The following is an 18,571-nucleotide window of genomic DNA, read 5'->3' as shown; positions in this document are numbered from 1 at the left end:
AGGGGTTCTCAAAGTGGGGGTCGCGAGACCCCGAGTGGGGGTCGCGAGATGATTACAAAATAAAAATGGAAAATAAAAAAAATAAAAATTGAATAAGTTGTTTTATAATTTTTTTAAAATTTGAATTATTAACAATAACGTTTGCATAGACATTTTCTTCTTAGAAAATCCACTAGCGCAGTGTTTCTCAAACTTTTTTGTATACACTAGCAAACCCCCCCGTCGACAGGGGGACGCCAGTCTCTGGCACTGTTATTTTGGGGGTCGCGGGCTGAAAAGTTTGGGAACCCCTGCTGTAGAGCACATGTGTTTTTAAAAAGCAGNTCCACCCCCCGTCGACAGGGGGTCGCTAGTCTCTGGCACTGTTATTTTGGGGGTCGCGGGCTGAAAAGTTTGGGAACCCCTGCTGTAGAGCACATGTGTTTTTAAAAAGCAGTAAATAAAGAAAGGAGCTCTCCTTGTGATAAACCTGCAAGAGAAAAAGCATTTCAGCTCCATACTGTTTCAGAAATAATCCTTGACGTGGTTTAAACAGGATGGTATTTTATCATAGCAGAAATTAACTTTATCTCCGGTAGAATTCTGATGAGGCATTAGCTCCGCCTCCTCTTTTTTTTTTTCAAGCTAAGGACCCAAAATCAGCGTTTCTCTAACAAGGCCGCAAAAGAGGGGTGTGAGCAGTAAGAAGCATGGCTACAATGGGTGAACTGTTTGGTATTTTGAAAAAGAAACTTCACAGACATGTTTTGTATAGGTGTGGCCCTACAATATATGTTTCCAATATAGCATGATAGGTCCATTTTAAACACTGATGTTGTGTAATAATATCGGGTCCTATATGTGGCAAATGCATGATGGGTTCTCCTCGTGCTCTTTGTTGTTCGTTGTTAACTTTAAAGGCCTTTTTTGGCCCCTGTCTCGCTTTCTATAGACACTGAAAATCAGCCCGATATCCACAGGAGTGTGTCGGAGGCGGAGCTAATTAAATCCCCTTCTTGTCTCTTCATCCTCTCTCCGTATGCTTTTCCTCCTTCAGCTGAATATATCCCACATCTCGTGTTCGCTGCTGTTATTGAAGCATTCCTGGGACGCCCGGGCGCAAAGAGCGTCTCCTTTTCTGGAAGTTTTTGGATCAGACTTGCATGGCCTCCACACGTTTTGCTCTAGTCGTCCCCCCCTTTTTTAAGCTGTGGCCTAAGCAGAGGATTACTGAAGCCCATTAAGAGGGTTTAGATGGGCAAGGGATACCCTGTTTCAGTGGAAATGACTGGCTTGAAACAGGTCAAGAGCTCCCTTTTCCTTATTGAATCAGAGGGAAGACTTTTCTCTGTTTAGGGCAGACGCGAGGCAAACTTAAAGGTGTCCTTTTAAAGGGTTTCTCCTGAATCAAACTTAATAACAGGGCCCTAAACTTGACAGATTACATTTTTAACATACTCAAAATCCAATCGGATCATGATGAGTCAGACTTCCCTCACTGCAGTTTCCCGAAACTAATCCATCTCCACCTGTATTGTTTGCTTATCCCATTGCTTCTTACATACAGCAAATTGCGACAAAGATAATACTTTTCAGGGTGTATCGGGTTCAGTTGAGACATGTCTAACGTCTGGAGCTGGGACACATGTAGCTTAGTGTGTCTCTGGTTTTGCAACACTGTGTTTTGGCTGAAGGCGGGACTCTCTCTTTGTGTAAAGAGAGTCTATACATATGATTACGTATGATTCATCGCTTCATGTTGTTTTAATGTGTTTTAACTCCCACTCTAAGAATTATGCGCTTGTGTGTCGCACGGCTTTTTATGTTTGCTTGTTGATGATTTTTCTGTTACACATCCTTTTGACATAGCCTAGGCCGCACCCTGGGGGGTAAGACAGCTCACCTGCCAGCTTAGCAGTAGCTCTAACATCACACAAAAACCCAAATCCTTGTAAAAAAAAAGGCTTTCTTTGTGCAAGCATATCAAGACGGAGAAAGGACTTGTTTGATTTCTTCAGATTCTTTCCAACTTCTTTAAAGCCACATTATAATTTTTTTATGTGATGCTCCGTTGAATAACAAACGAAAGTCAACCAGGTCAGTTTTTTAAGTACGCTCACAAAGCTTCCATTTTAACAGCTTTAGCAAACTGATAGTAACATACAAACACTTTCTGTATCTTGTTTCTACCTCCCTAACTCACTACCTCTCTCTCTGCACTAGCCGGGGGCATTTATAGGAGGCTAATGATATCTGTGTCTTATTAATGGCTGCTGATGAGCTGAAATGGTAGACTCTCCAGAAGCTTTATTTACTTGCCTTTAATACTGACCCTTCAGCTTGACTTATTACACTGCCATATGGCCGCTGGTTAAAGGGTTTAGTACACATGGACATCACATTGCCCCCGCACAATTTGGAGCATCTAATTGGTGTATTGAATGCAACTTGTGCAGTGCCCGTTCAAAACGTGCCTGTCCAGAACCAGCCAATTGCTTGACCTCATGCTCTTTGAACAGCTTCCCATTGAGCACCAGCCGCGACATAGTAGCATCCCCTACCAATTCTACAGAATATATTTAATTTACGTACAAAAACTCACACAAAAATCGAGCTGTACCCAGCATGGGGCGGTGTAAAAGAACACATTTTTAAATGCAATTATATTCAACTTACCCTCACCAAAACAAACCAAAAATGATGGGCAAAGAGTTAGCAACATATATTTGGACTAAACCACTTTCCCTAGTAATATTTTAAGCGTTGAAGAGTCAATTTTATCAATCATACCTTGGACAATGTTTACAGGGGTCCCCTCTCATTACACACACAGACAGACAGACAGACAGACAGACAGACAGACAGACAGACAGACAGACAGACGTTGCTTTATTTATCAGACAGAGGACTTGTCCCTGCACTGCCACTGTCTGTCATCAATAAAATGCAGGAATGTATAAGAATGCATTTAACATCTCACTTATCGTCCATACATCATAAATGCATGAAAGCTGATAGGAGTTGGCACGGCGACAGTGGATCTAATGAACTGCTGACACAGCTGTCACAGTGTAATTATATTCTGTTCGACATGGAAGCGTGTCAAATACACTTGTCGCTAAAGTTGAGACTAAAAAACTAGACTTTCATTTGATCAGGGTCAAGCGTGTCATTGTAAGCCCATACATGTGGATGTCACATGATCTTTTCACTGTTTTCAATGTCTTGGTAAGTTCTTCAAGTATAAGACCTGAAATGACTCAACATAATCATATTAATAAGTCATAATACAATAAATAAATTACTTTTATAGGTTATTTTTGTGTTAAAAATGAGATGCCTTACTGTAACAAAAAAAAAAGTGCTTATTTTCATTGCTTTGAGGGAATTTTAAAGGGACCAATTTGATGCATAGATACAAATATATGCTTCGGATACATCAATACAAAATGCTGTTTGTGTACACAGTTTTTTGCTTGTGTATGCATAGGATAAAACAACAGTTTTTTTCCTTTTCTTCCACTTTTTTTCATCTGTATTTAATTGCTTCACAAGGCAACCTCATGACTGAACTTTGTCTGAGCGTATTTGAGATGTGGTCGCTGTCAGGAGGCTGAAACTCGAAGAGGTGAAACTCCTCTGTGAGCTCATCTGTCTCAGCGTGAGGAGTTTTCGCTGACATGTTCTTTAGTCTGCCTCCGCATGACTTGATCCCGGTTGAGTCTTCCGCCACCTGTATTGCCATTAAGCACCGTCTTCGGCACTTGAGAGTGTGTATGAATATGTGTGTGTGTCGTCTGAGTCTGTAGTGAGAGACAATGTGAGAGAAGGAAATAGCTGAGGAAGCGGAGACAAGTTTGCGGGTGAGAAGGGGCCGCTTCAGCTCCCTTTGGCTCCCCAGAGTCGCATGTCAGGCCCATCATATCCTGCTATCTTAATCCATGTCGCCACTGCCCGGATAATCTTACACTGGATCTTGGCTCTGCACTAAAGATCGGGTTTGAAGCAAGGGAGGGGAGGGGGGGGGCGGTTTTTTTACAGACTGGAGTGGATATTGCATTTGTGTGGAACTATTTACAGTTGCGGATTAATACACATTTGGTGGAGTAGTTAGCCGAGTATTGACAGAATTAGGACTGTGCGAATATCTCAAAAATAAACTACATTGTTTGTTTGAAAGAACTTGTCAACCTCTCAATACTTTCTAACTTCCTCACCCTGCCTCTGGCACTTACAGAATATATATTGTTTTATATTTTAAAAAAGGCGTTGAAATGTATTTAGACTGCTGGGATTTATAGTGTTTAGTAACGGGTTTTTTTATCTGGAACGGGTATTGATATTGGATATTTTGAACTATTTACAGTTGCGGATTAATACACATATGTATTGTGTATGTATATAAGTATTTATAGAAGTAGGAGTGTGTATTTGGAATGCACGCAAAAACTACATTGTGTGTATTTTACGTATCAAAGGAACATGTCTGATGTTGCAATGGTTTGGCTCATTGATGTGATTTTAATGGAGGCCTATGTCACAGAGAAGACTGACCCAATTGCATAAATAGAACAATTCAGTCCTGTCTGTCACTGATCTGAGTTGAGCACGTGTGAGAAAAGGAAAGCAGAAAAACAAATCGTACTCCCAAACTGTCACTTCTATCATGTTACCACACCAAACTTACATGATGAAAAATGTTTTCGACACTTTGGAAAGAAATGTCGCTCTCTAACATTTGAACACACCCAGAATGCAGTTGGGTTATCGAGCTAGTTTGGATGTATAAATTCACTCATACAAACATGTAAGGATGTCCATGTGTCTCAAGGGAAGAAGATGAAGGAAGTCCCCAAAAAGACATCTTAAAACACACTTCTCTCTGTCTCCTGTCACCTTGCTTCCTGTGAAAACAAAGACAGAACCTTTTAATGACATGCATATATATTGTGCAGAAATGTTGAGGTGTTGGGATTCACTTTAAAGGCAGCAGCTGACAGCTCAAACACTTTTGTTATCAGTTGCTTTGAAACCAAACCTGCCGCCCCCTGTGACAGCTTTTTTGAGTTATGGCAAAGTGAATTACTGTAAGACTGCTTGCCTGCTTAGTGTGTGTGTGTGTGTGTGTGTGTGTGTGTGTGTGTGTGTGTGTGTGTGTGTGTGTGTGTGTGTGTGTGTGTGTGTGTGTGTGTGTGTGTGTGTGTGTGTGTGTGTGTGTGTGTGTGTGTGTGTGTGTGTGTGTGTGTGTGTGTGTGTGTGTGTGTGTGTGTGTACTTAACATCTGTTTGTGTGTCTGTTTGAGTTAGGGGGACCTCTGCCATTGTTGAGCTTTTACATCCTGACAACTGGGAGCCTGATGTTAAAAATAACCGAGTGCTTTCCAATTTTGTCATCTTTTGAGACTTGCTTCTCCCGGCTGTTTTGATTTAGCGTGCGTCCCCCCGGAATGCTCGGGGTCACCGACGTCCACTTCCTGTCGAATGCCTCGTCATTGTCGCGCTCGCAACTGTCCCGAAACATATTTAAACATGCTCAAAATTAGGACACCTGGGAGAGGAAAGGCTTTGGCTGTCACATCTCTCACTAGGTGTCCCAGCTTAAAAACTGTCAGTTAAATACAGCTGGTTTTTTTCTTCTCCTTTCATCTCAGGATTATCTTTTACCTCCATTGATTTTTTTTAGAAAGAAAATCGGTTCACGAAGAGTTCTCACATGACGAACAGATTCAGGCCACGAGTATAGAAAGAAATGACAATTAAATAAAAAGGATATGTCTCTACTAAACAAAGAAAGTTAGATTCAGTACAAATGTGCAGTGTGTGTGTCTGTGTAAAACACAAGTAAATAATTTGTTCCTGTACCAAGCAGCCAAATAGATATGCATGCTATGCAAACAACAGGCTATGTAAACTGCACTGGTAGGCTAAGCAAATGCATTATGTAACTTGCTCTCAAGCATCAGATGCTTTTTGAGTATAGACAAAAAGGACACTGTTGAGATAAGGCTGATTTGAGAAAGAGCCTTAGTGTGTGGATAATCTTTCCTGTCACTGATAGACGCACATTTAGCATAGCTCGATATTTGTGTTTATACACCGGACACGTTGGGTAAAGGTTTAACAGGAAGATTCTTGTAGTCAGAGCAGGAAGGTTTTCTAATTGCAGGAGCTTGGTCAAAACACTATTTAAATATTTATATCAGAAACACATCGTCATGTTAACAGGTGGAGCCATTGTGGTGTCACCCAGTTCAATCAAATGACTGTGTCTGAACAACACTGTTATCCAACCTCTGGCACGGCTCCCCGATGAGGCCGGTCCAGTTTCTTCGCTGGTTTGTTCATTTGACATGGGAACTCTCCCCAGTGTCCACTCATCCAAACTTAGCCTGGGCACACGTCCAATCAGATGCCTCCTTTTGCTTATTCTGCAAATTGCCAAGTGGCAACTCTATAACTAACGTGTCAAGTCTTGTTTCAGTAAACAGATCCAACATCAAGAACCCAATAGAATCGCAACATGGTATACACTTTACTGTACATGATGATGTATACACTTTTTTTATACATGCACCCAAAATAGTTAGGACATGTTTGCAGTATTTGAGCAGTGAAATTATTTTACAATGTGCTTTAAAAATGTATAAGGATTTAAAAAATATACTCTAATATATTCTATATTTCCTAGACCTGTGTGTTAAGTATGTTGCTAAAAACATGGGTGCAATTAACCTGCCTTAGCACGCAGACTGGTAACAGATAAACAGCTAGCTTGGCTCTGTTTAAAAGTAACCAAAACACTTTCATTTGTTTCACTTTGGCTGAATGATAACATGAAATAACCTAGATATAAAGTATCAATGAGTGAGTGAGCTTTTTAAAATGCTCTTTAATAAATTGATAAAGCCAGACTAGCTGTTTGTAGCTGGTTAGCTTAGCGTAGCATGGAGTCTGGAGACTACATGCTACGCTAAGCTAAGCTAACCAGCTACTGGCTCAAGCTTCATAAATAACATACAGACAAGAGAGTGTCATTAACTCTTAGCAATAATTTGAAAATTGTAGTTGAACTAATACTTTAACAGCAACAGATAACACATTTTCTACATTTTTCTTTAGACACTAAAACGTATGGAGCATTTGAAGTAGTCAAGCAAGATGTCGAGTTGGTTCGGTTTGTGCATCCAAAGCTTTTCTGACGCTACACCACTTTTTGATATTTCTACTTGTCTCTTAGTTACAATTTCTATTTATTTCCTGGTGGCATTTCTGTCGTTCTCTGACTGAGAAACTCCTCTCATTGCTACTCTCTGATACGTGAGTTGCTGACTAATACTTGTTTGGGTATCCCTTGGCTGCTGAGTAACTTTGTGTTTGGTCTGAACCAGTTGCCAAACAGGGAGTGTCATTATTTGTTGGTTCTTGGACAAAGATTTGGCACTCCTGTGATTAAGGCTAAAGGTTTAGGAGTTCCTGTTATTTTGTATGCAGTAAGACTGTTCCTGTGGCTGTTCAGATCTGTGTGTCTGTGTGTGTTATGAGGCTCCATTGAGACAGTTTGGCACCCGTCCAGCTTGAACTGTCCATGGCTTGGAGGACTGGAAGTAATGGGCTCAATTCCCCAGTGGGACGGGAGGGGGACTGAATAAAAACAAGAGGGGCTGCCTGGGGACGCTGCAGGAATGACAACAAGAGAGTTCAGCACTTAGTGGACGGACGGCAGCTTTGAATAGATGCTTTATATTATGTTGTTGTTGTTGTTGTTAGCATTGCGTACGAGATATTAGAGATAACAGCCACAACTGAATCACTTTAATTAGATGCATCTCTGACTGCACTGTATTTACAAATACAGTGATATTTGAAAATTGAGTTAACCTTAGATGAGTGAGGGACTCGATGGGGGGCTAATTTTAACCTCACCGTCACTCGCTACCTTTCTAATGCACAATTGTGAATGTTAAGCTCACAACCATCTATTGTTAGTTTAAAAAAGCATCTTAAAACTGCTCAAAAACATTTATTTTCTTATTCCAAATCAATCAAGGAAATGGCATTCATTTTTATAAATTCCTGTGAGACTTATGGTACACTCTGCTTGGAAAACAAAGTCATGTGAGGAATACCAGCATCTTTACTGTAAGCTGTTATTTATTTATTTATTTATTTTTTACCCTGCCATTCAAAAACACCTAGCATTTAGATCACAAAACCAATTTCTATTGATCAAATACCAACTACAGCTGTTGCTAGGGAATATTTTCATTATCCATGATCTACCGAGTATTTTCAAAATGACAGGATTAGTCATTAGGTTTAGGAAACAGTGAGCTAGTCCTTGTTCTTCCACTGCCTATTACAATTCAAATGTCAGCCAAATATATTTTTGAATTTCTAACTAAAGGGCCTGGAACAATCAAATAATTGGCCTTTTGCATTGAAGAAAGGTCAATGCATTTCTGTCTGGCAACATGCAAACACATCCTCATTCCACAACAATTGGTGCGTGATTATCTTTTGTCTCTCTTACATGAAACTATGTTTTGGCAAAATGTCTAAGTTTCATTACATAACAGCAATTCCTTGGCAGTCATGTAGTTTTGGATTCTTTGGTAACGATTATGTAGGCTGGTAAAACCTGCAGATCCTGCTCTAACTAAAAGACGAGGAAGTGCGCTAATTGCTAACCTGTTTGCTCCTGAGTCATAATAATTGGACATGTCATCATCCTACAAACGTCATCTTGCTTCTTGTTAGCCTTCGCCCTGACCCTTCCTCTCTTACCTGATGTTTTTGTCCCCTGCAGACCCCTGTCTCATCGTGATGCCGCCATGCATGGGCGAGGAGGACCGCTTCAGTCTGGATGCGCTGCGGCACATCCACAAACAGCTGGACGACGACAACGACGGGGGAATAGAAGTCAACGAGAGTGTGGAGGTGAGCTTTGGGGTTTAGGGTCGTTAAAGGGGACACTCAGGTTCAAAGTGTTGCCTGGAAACACACGACTATGCACCTGGGTTGTAAACAACACCAGCTGTTACCGGTGTTTTGTAGCTCAATAGTTAACCAAACCAAACTTGTAAATGACAAGGGTGCTGTCACAAGAATATGATTCTTACATGTAAATATTGATATAACATTGAGTAACCGCTTGTGGCAGCGTGTCAAGCTATGTAGCTATCCAAAAAAGTCAAAGGCATTTTATTATTAAGCAGTTAGTCATCGCAGGAGAGAAACTGGTGTCAGCATTTTTCACATAGTGACACATCCTCAGAAAGGATGCTAATATTTAAAGCAAATTAGCATATTTCTTTGATATCTGTCTCGGTTTATGGATTTTAATTTATATGGATTCATCCACAACTATACTCGCACATTATCACCATTTCCTTTGAAATGCGTGTCTTATATCAAGGATTCATGGATATATTTATCATAAGCACAAACTCTACAGTTTAGTCGTTGGCAACGAGAAAGTCTTAGGCTCCTCCAACAAACCATCATGCAATATACTTAAAATAAAATAAAAATACATACAATAGGGCAATACAAAAGTACAATACACTGGTCATGAGAAAACCTTGATATTTTTGCGTTTAAATGAAAGTAAAAGCATATTTAGACGCATACAGCTCTTATAGGGTCCTAACTAGGGATGTAGTTGAAGTATGGTGGTGTCTGTCTGTCTGTCTGTCTGTCTGTCTGTCTGTCTGTCTGTCTGTCTGTCTGTCTGTCTGTCTGTCTGTCTGTCTGTCTGTCTGTCTGTCTGTCTGTCTGTCTGTCTGTCTGTCTGTCTGTCTGTCTGTCTGTCTGTCGAGGGGCAGGTTTCTGTGAGTAACTAGAGGGGTAAAACTGACATCTGAGAGTACTCTGACCTGGCGTGGCCCCGGCGGCTCTCGGTAATCAACGACTTCTTACGTTCAAAAGAAACCACTCTGGACCACGGTCTCATTCTGTGTGTGTGTGTGTGTGTGTGTGTGTGTGTGTTTGTGGTGGGTTGGTAGGAGTCATTTTTAACTGGCTGAGAAGTGCTGGTGTGAGAAACAGTTATACCCCTCAGCCCTTCGGTGGCCCCTCGGTAAAGAGCTGGACGCCTTATGAGTCGCGTCTAAAGACTCCTGAGGGTCAGTGTGAGAACTGGCCCCCTGCCCACACCAAGGCGACGTGCGACTGCATATTTCACCGACCCCTGCGTGTACTCTAACGTATAAGAGTATGTTACAGCCTTTGTCTTTATAAGGGCAATGAGCTGTGTCCGTCTCTCTCCAACTGTTTTTTTGGCCAACTCTCATTACTGAGGATTTCCAAGCGTCTTATTTGGGTCCCTGGCAGCGGCTGAGCGGGCTTTCATAACATGATGGATGCTGCTTTCACCAAATTAGTGTCCGTCTATCAGTTAGTTAAAGGAAAGGTGCACATTGTCTCGGGACCGGTAGCTGAAACTACTAAAAGGGGGTTTTATCTGTCAGGTTTCCTCATATTAAGTGATAAGGGTTTGAGTTTTAGTCTCTTGCCGATAACGGGCTGTCTGGAGTACACTCTCATAACTTGTCATTAACTCCCTCAGAGAAAATGACTCAAATTAAGAGTCTTTATGCTACTTTGAATCAAATGTCTCAATCAATGCGTTCCCATGTAAACAATGTTAAGTACATTTAAATCAATTGTGGTTTTGTCTTCTCCTGTCCATGTCGATATGTCTTCAAGCAAGACACTAAATACCCACTGTGTTTGCATGTGCCTTGTTTACTGTCAATTTCCTGTTACTGTCAGTCTCTTCCTGGCAGTGATACATTGAAGGCAGTGACACAGTTGTGACACCTTTTTGAGAAGGTGAAAAGGTGGGGGGGGGGAAGTCAGCCCGATCTGGCCTTCTGGGGACGAGACCTCTTCGCCCCTTACCCCCCTGAAAGTAACCTGACCCCCCGCTGGCACTTCTTGCTAGTTTACTCCCACATATTTTTCCCAAACTCGTGAGGTTGACTAAGATGCGAGGATGCATTTGTAACGTTATAGCCGTGGTCGAGATATCCAGTTTTTCATGACTCACATTTCAGAGATTCTTTTTGCTGGTGGTAAAAATTTGTATTTATCTTTTCAATCAATTTTTGTCTTTGTGGTTAAAAGAAATATAGGGTTATTAAAACGTTTTGTTCTACCTATTTAAGACATTGTAAAACAAAAATTCAAAGAAATAAAAATGTAATAGGTTAACCCTAAATGGGAATATTTAATATATGTTATGATGGTAAATGTTACGCTCCCGATAAATAAAACCAAATTAAATATATTCTTGACAGAAAAAGAAAACCTTGCAAGCGTCTTCACACACTTATTTATAATTATTGAATGCAGGTAATGTGTCATTTATTTGTACAGGTGATACAGTAACCAGACACCTTAAGTCTAACATAAAAAGATCTGACTAATAAAACATTGTATTTGCCTAAGCTTATTTCTACTTACACAAGTAGTTTGTTTAAGCAATGAAATGAAAACAAATACAATTCACATTAACTGTTTACAAAGCGACCTTATCAGCGAGTTACCTGGCAGCGCTGAAGAGTTACATTTGTATTACTCTTAAAATCCCGCTGTAACTTAACAACTATCAGTGTTGCTAAGTTACCGGGAAATGATCTCTCTCTGACACATTTAAACCTAGCAATGTTTCACAGTTTATAAAAGCACACATATAACGTACACACAGATTGCTTTGATGTAAACTGAGTCATTCTTGCTGCAGCATGTGACAATGTTTCTTTAATCACACCACTGACGTATATCAATAATTGCTCTCCGTTATAATGGGCCATACACAAAAAGAGCACCCATTGATGTGTACTTAAACATATTGACACTGTTCAATGGTGAGCAAACACGGATGTCGAGCGGTCGACGAGTTCCACTTCCCTTTACGACTACAGTACTTACTGACATGTTGCGTCACAGAGCTATCACTATGGCTGTATCGGGAAAAAGAAGAGGCTTTGGCTGCTTGTGAAGTTCATATTTGATTACTTTCTTGGTCAGAATCAATCGGAAAAGGTTGATTATTCGATACACAATGCCAATTTACCAGCATTGCCATACACTTGGAGCTGGGCAATATTAAGTGTATCATGTATAAGAGCAGTTTTGATCAAATACCTCCATTTCCTGACAGTATTGTTGGGTTGACGATTGATGAAACGCAATATTGAAACAATGTGAATAGTGATACAAAATGATGTTGATTTCTGGAGGTAGAGGCAAATAATAGAACTACAAGAACAGTCTACAAAAAACTTTAAATGACATCACTTCACTGTAATGCAGCCTTTAAAAATGTTGATGCATACACCTACTACTTTAGTATACTATCTCCAAAATCCAATACGTTATCTCACATCACAATATCAATATTCGATACATTTCCCAGCCCTGCATACACTCCCATGATTTTATGATATTTGAGTTGGTGTGAAATAAAGTGTATTTATAAAGTCTCTTAAGGGGTGGTGGGGGGTCTGTTGCTGAGCGCAGTCACAGGGCGACAGGTGCACGTCCTCTCCTCGGGGTGCTGGGAGATCCGTGTGCCAAGGAGACACTCGGTTGGATCGTGTTGCATCACTTTGAAATCACAAGAACCCAACTAACGTCACGGCAGGGCCCAATGTCTTCGTGTGTGTGTGTGTGTGTGTGTGTGTGTGTGTGTGTGTGTGTGTGTGTGTGTGTGTGTGTGTGTGTGTGTGTGTGTGTGTGTGTGTGTGCTTTATTAATCCTTGACACGCCATGTGTAGCAACCTGGTTGAACAATTACGCTTGTGAGATCTTCATCTGTGCAGGCATGTTGTAGACATGACTCACTGGAGTTTGGGCAGTAATGAACAGAAGAAACTCGAGGAGCGTCTAGGTTGTATCTGTAGAAAGGAGATTTGAGAAGTTTTTTGTTGACTTGTCTGGGAATGTTCTAATCTAGAGGGAACAAGAGCAGTGGCGGACTGGCCATCGAGACGTTCGGGAAGAATCCCAATGGGCCGGTCGGACGATGTGGGCCGGTCGGATAAGTCACTAGCACACCCCCCCCCTCCCCGTTGACAATTTACTAGCGGTATTTACTTGCGGTACCGAGGTGGGCCAGCCGGATAAGTCACTAGCAGACCCCCCCCCCCCGTTGAGAAATCACTAGCGGTATCGAAGTGGGCCGGTCCCAATATCGCGAAATATCAGTAATCTGTATTGTAGCGTAGGGCCTTACAATGATGTGTATATGTATGACAACAGTAGTAGCAAATAAATCAACAACCAGTGACGCTTTAAATGGACAAATAGCTAGAAATAGAAAATCTGCTAATTTCTTCCATAATAGCGTTCACATGTTTTCCCAGGACACTTCATATCACTTTGTATATCAATAATGCAGCACCAAATGGCAGATACTGTAATGGATCATTTTATATATACCAACCGCCCTGATTCAAAACGTGGACGAATACTAGATGCATGGATATATTATCAGGATTTACTTTTGTGAAGCCTAGTGTTTATTTGATATGGGCAAGTGAACATTGTCTTCAATCAGAGAACATTGTGATGCAAAGACAGCCACTACTTTGATCTTGGGCAAAGCAACACGCCTCACTGAAAATCAGGGAAAGCACGAGGAAGACCTTATCGTACGGGGGTTGTTTCACAATCCAGCGTGCCCAGTTGTCTTTTGTGATGAATCAGTTGTGCTCCGAGTTGCTCTCACGTTACATAAATCAAAAACAGCTTACCTTTTGTCCCGAAATAATAACATTGACTACAATAAATCAATCAAACAAGCCTTTTCCTGCACTTTCAAACTACTGACGGGTTTGACTAATGTTGATGTGTGCTGTTGAAGCAGATGTGGAAAGATGTAGTTGATATCAGAAGTGCATAGAGTCACAGTTGACTGTTGTGGAGCGCAAAGGATCATGGGAAGAGATCTCATCCAGCTCCCCGCAAGCTGGAATCTGATTGGAACAAATAGGTCTTTGTTTGCTGCGGTGTGTCGGAGCCTGTCTCTATAGGATCTGTGGATGATTGTCTCTTAATGCTGACTCTTGGTCTTCAGGCAGCGTTAAGGCACCATATGTTCTCTGTCGCACTAACTGAGAACACTTTCCAGGAATTTCTTCTTTTACATTTTCACCAGGCTGTAATTATCACAGCTATCCCACTGAACTCCTAACCACAGAGGCTGCAAGACCCCCACACAAAGACCTCTCTTTGTGGATAAAGGGAGGAAGTAGTTAAAAAGTGCAAACAGCGTTGGATTATTTGTACAAAATAAAGGACAATATAGGATTTTTCACGCTGGCAATAAATGTTATATTTACAGAATATACTCATTTTTTTAAGCACTCTGAACTAATGCATTATGGTTTTATGGACAGTTTTTTTGGACAAAAATAGCAAAAAATGTGTATCCTATCTGTGTTGCATTACAAGGATTTGATTCTTTAAATCAATTCCAGTTAGTTGTAATGCCATTTTAGGAGTTTTAACCAGACTACAGTATGATGCATATTTCATTGGGATAATTTTGTCACATTTATTTTGGATATATATATCGTCCCATGTCTATTTTTCTATTACACAGCATGTGTTTTAATAAAGAGATCAGGTATGGATTTCTAACAGGGAAAAATACCACTAAAAACAATATATTACCCAATTTAACTTGAGTAGAGGGATATTTGGGGTTAAAATAAAGACAGCTAAAATAATAACTAAGTATAATCATTTAAAGCTGTTTTTATGATCATAGGGAGACGTTTTCAATAAGGCCTTTTCTATTCTCGTCCATGCGCTCTGTTAAATGTCAGCGAGGTCTGCCTGTCTGCCAGACTCCTCATAAAGCACCGCGAGCATTAAGGGCTTTGCCAGACGTTTGTTTGGACCGGTGTTGCACTCATTGTGGTCCCTCCAGTGACTCAGCAGACAGCCGGTTCCTTTAGTCCGCTCATGGTCTACGTCCGCGAGAAAACTCATTTGCATGTGTATTGACTGAGAAGAACACCAAGGAAATAAAAGCACTGCCTGGTGCTTTATGGGGACCCTAGCAAAAGCTTTCAGGAGGGGGACACAGGCCACAACAACAGCTTAACAGATATTTTACTTTCAATATAAATCTGGAGTGTGAATTCGGTCAGTCCACCAATTCGTTCCAATCAAAATCAGATGGGTTGCCATGACATTTTCTACAGATATTCATTGTTACCAGAAGATGAATGCTTATGACTTTGGCAATCCCCGGACTTCTCCTCTAGTTTCCACGGAGTATATTAGTTAACACATTCATGCACCCCTCAGGATGAACAATCATGACAATTTAATTTGTAATAGAGACACCATTTTAATCTGTCCAATATATTGGTTTATGGCAAAATACCTCTTGATGGAATTTGGTCATTTTTAGCAGAGATGTACGATTCAGTTGTTTTTAAGCTAAATCACCAATGTTGAGTTTACATTAAAGTGATGTCATATTTTAAAGGTAGGGTAGGTAAGAATGGAGAACCCAGCTCGAGTGCGCTAGAATTTGAAAGTACGCAGACGAAACAAATCTGCCCCTTCCTTCAGACTTCCTCACAGAGCCCCTCCTCCAACACACACGAACGCGCACATGACCAATGAGGGCACAAGATAAGTTTGTGCACGAGATGGAAGGCTGACGTTAAGAGCATTCCATGGAATATAACAACAAGTGTTTCTGAAGTGAATTACCTACCCTACCTTTAAGTAATAAGTCTTACTTGTTTATAACTTTTGAGAGAAATAAAGAAAGTACCGTAATTTTCGGACTATAAGGCGCACCTGACTATAAGCCGCAGCAGCGGCACACCACTCTCGGTTCCACTTTTACTTTTGCGCGCTACCTGTCTCACTCTTTTCCGGCCTCCAGCTTTTCCTGCTGGAACCCGCCGCTTAAAGGTGGGGGTCCGCGGACCGGCCATAGAGCCCATAGAGTTAAAGGTGTTGGCCGTTAGCTGTAAAAATGCATAGATTAGCCGCACCGTTATATAAGCCGCAGCGTCGAAAAATAGGGAAAAAGGCGCGGCATATAGTCCGAAAATTACGGTAATTGTCCTTCCCCCCCCCACAAAAATTTTTATTATGCGGTTGAAAAGCAATTTTTTTAGACCTAGGTTTTGTATGCATTGCCACTTCACCTACATGATATTTACCCATGATTGGCTTAAGATGGTCACATGTCATTGAGTGTGTTTGATACATGCCAGGTTTGTGTGTAAAATTGACTGCTGATAAAACAGTTGAATTTTTCAAATGAAGAGAGAGATCTCTACACAGACAGATTGACATTGATCCTGAACTACACACACATTTCACCCCTTTTCTGATGTTCAGTAATCACTTTGATGCAAAATATGCCAGATGTTGTCTTCACAAAGGAGTGCACAATTGTTTCTTCACTATGACAACCAAGTGATTCCAAACCATGTCTGGATCACAGGGGTGACATTTTCTCTCAGAGACAGGAAAAATGCATCCAGAGCTGGAAACATTCGCTGTCACCTAACTGCCATTATTTATTCAATGTCAAGCTCCCAGCAGACACAGTATAGATGTGAGAGAGTACGGGCGGGTTTTGAAAAAGGCATGCATGTCGTGATAAATGGAGCCATCCGAGACGTAGCTTCAAATGCTTTTAGGACTACTTCAAAGGGATTTGGTGCAGTCGAGCAGTGATGATAACATCTGTCTCAGCGGAGGCACATGACGTATTTTCAAGCTGTGTGGAGAACTGGGTGAGCTCTATCGAGTCAACCCATTGATCTGTGCCTATTGTGCTTCATGATGATGCGAGGTGTCAAAACAACCTTTAGCTCCAGAGACAACAGTCAGTTTTACACCATTCATTTTCTTTTTGACACATCTCTGAGTTTGTTGCACATTTGTGTTTGCTGCTGAAATTAACAAGCAACACAGAACCACAGATTCAGCTCCCCTTTGATCAAAACTAGGGTCAGGAATGTTACACTTTCGCTCAGGGCATTTTAACGAGTGATTCTACCAGCTATGCTTATCTTAATATGTCCCTTAGCTAAAATAAGCTGCACCTACAGTAGCTGCAGACCTTTATATTGTATAGATTGTTGCATAGCACTTCTGCATAGCTTATAAAAATATGCTTGAAATACTGTAGGTTTATACACAGATATTTAAGTGTTAAGGCATATTCAGAAATGTTATGGGCCTTTAAAGGAGGACGTGTTACAAAACAATTGTATTTAGGGAATCGTTTCACAAGTTTGGATATTAGCTTGTTTACTAAGAGTTTAACACAAACATAGATATTACCCCCGTTAATGAGCTAGAAGCAGGATAAAAGGGAGGTGTGTGGCGCAGTGGATTGTGCGTTGGTGTTGGGATCAGGGGGTCACAGGTTCAAACCCCACTGCAGTCAGCATGTCGTTGTGTCCCTGGGCAATACACTTCACCCCAAATTGCTCCTGTGGGGATTGTCCACAGTATTGAGTATGGATAAAAGCATAACATGTAATGTAATAAAAGATAGCCTAGCTCACACCAAAGTAGAAAATAAACAAGCACCTCTTAACTTCATTAGTTGTGATATCATGTGTTGTTTCATATTTTTAATCCATACAAAAGAAGAAAGGTAATTTTAAAAGTGTTGTTTTTCGCGGAGGTAACATAGCTACCCGGCCTTGTGCCAACAGCAGTGTACTTATAGCAAGCTAGTTATAAAGCCACACAGACATCAATTTGTTAAGTCATTTCGCGCTTCTGATTATATGACTTAGGCCAGGGGTGTCAAACTCAATTTAATCGGCATTAGGGCTGCACTCAAAGGGCCGGTTGTAACTTTAAGACTATATAAAAAATAAATAATGTATTCTATTACATTATTGCCTCTGCATTGGATTATTATCAGATCGGGTAATAACTTCATAATTAACTGCGTCTGAAAGCAGAAGTCTGGGGCAAATAATTGCAAGTCTCTTCAGTGAGAATGTCACACAACGATTCAAAAAGAAAAGCCAGATTCTGGGAAAAAAGTCCAAATTAAAAAAAAGGAAGTGACATTTTAAAATAAAGTAACATTTTGAAAGAAAAGTAACACTTAAAAAAAAGAGTCAAATTCTGAGAAAAGGGCACATTCTAATAAAAAAGGCATATTTAGAAGAAAAAAGTCAAATTCTGAGAAAAAAGTGTAATTTGAGATGCATTGTGGGACATGTAGTTTATGGGCAACGTGCTTCTGTAAATCATCATGTAACCGTATAATAAACATGTAATATTCTTTGCAAGCTCTTGTGGGGCCACAGAAAATGAAGTCACGGGCCGGATTTGGCCCCCGGGCCTTGAGTTTGACACCCCGGACTTAGGCCATTACCCATCAGCAAAGTATCATTTAGTTACACCAAAGGCTAATGAGCTATCAAACGCAGGGCTGGTGTATGAATTAAGAAGTAGACAGGAGGTGTAACATTTTAGGTTTATGCCAAGGACAGACATGAACACACACACACACACACACACACACACACACACACACACACACACACACACACACACACACACACACATTACTAATA

At 40.7% G+C, this 18,571-nt stretch overlaps 1 protein-coding gene across 1 annotated transcript in view; it reads left to right on the top strand.

Annotated features, from left to right (window-relative positions):
- LOC104964006 (stromal interaction molecule 2-like) overlaps window positions 1-18,571 on the top strand; it is a 34,025-nt gene that overhangs the window by 14,490 nt on the left and 964 nt on the right. The window contains exon 2 of the mRNA XM_010792705.1: window positions 8,785-8,915. Within this exon, the coding sequence (XP_010791007.1) occupies window positions 8,785-8,915 (131 nt within the window). The remainder of the gene's footprint in view (window positions 1-8,784; window positions 8,916-18,571) is intronic.

Source organism: Notothenia coriiceps, unplaced genomic scaffold (assembly GCF_000735185.1).
Source record: "Notothenia coriiceps isolate Sejong01 unplaced genomic scaffold, NC01 NC01_scaffold00036537, whole genome shotgun sequence".
Classification (NCBI taxonomy): domain Eukaryota; kingdom Metazoa; phylum Chordata; class Actinopteri; order Perciformes; family Nototheniidae; genus Notothenia; species Notothenia coriiceps.
Note: the sequence above shows the minus strand (reverse complement) of the source record. Positions and strands in the feature narration are given on the sequence as shown.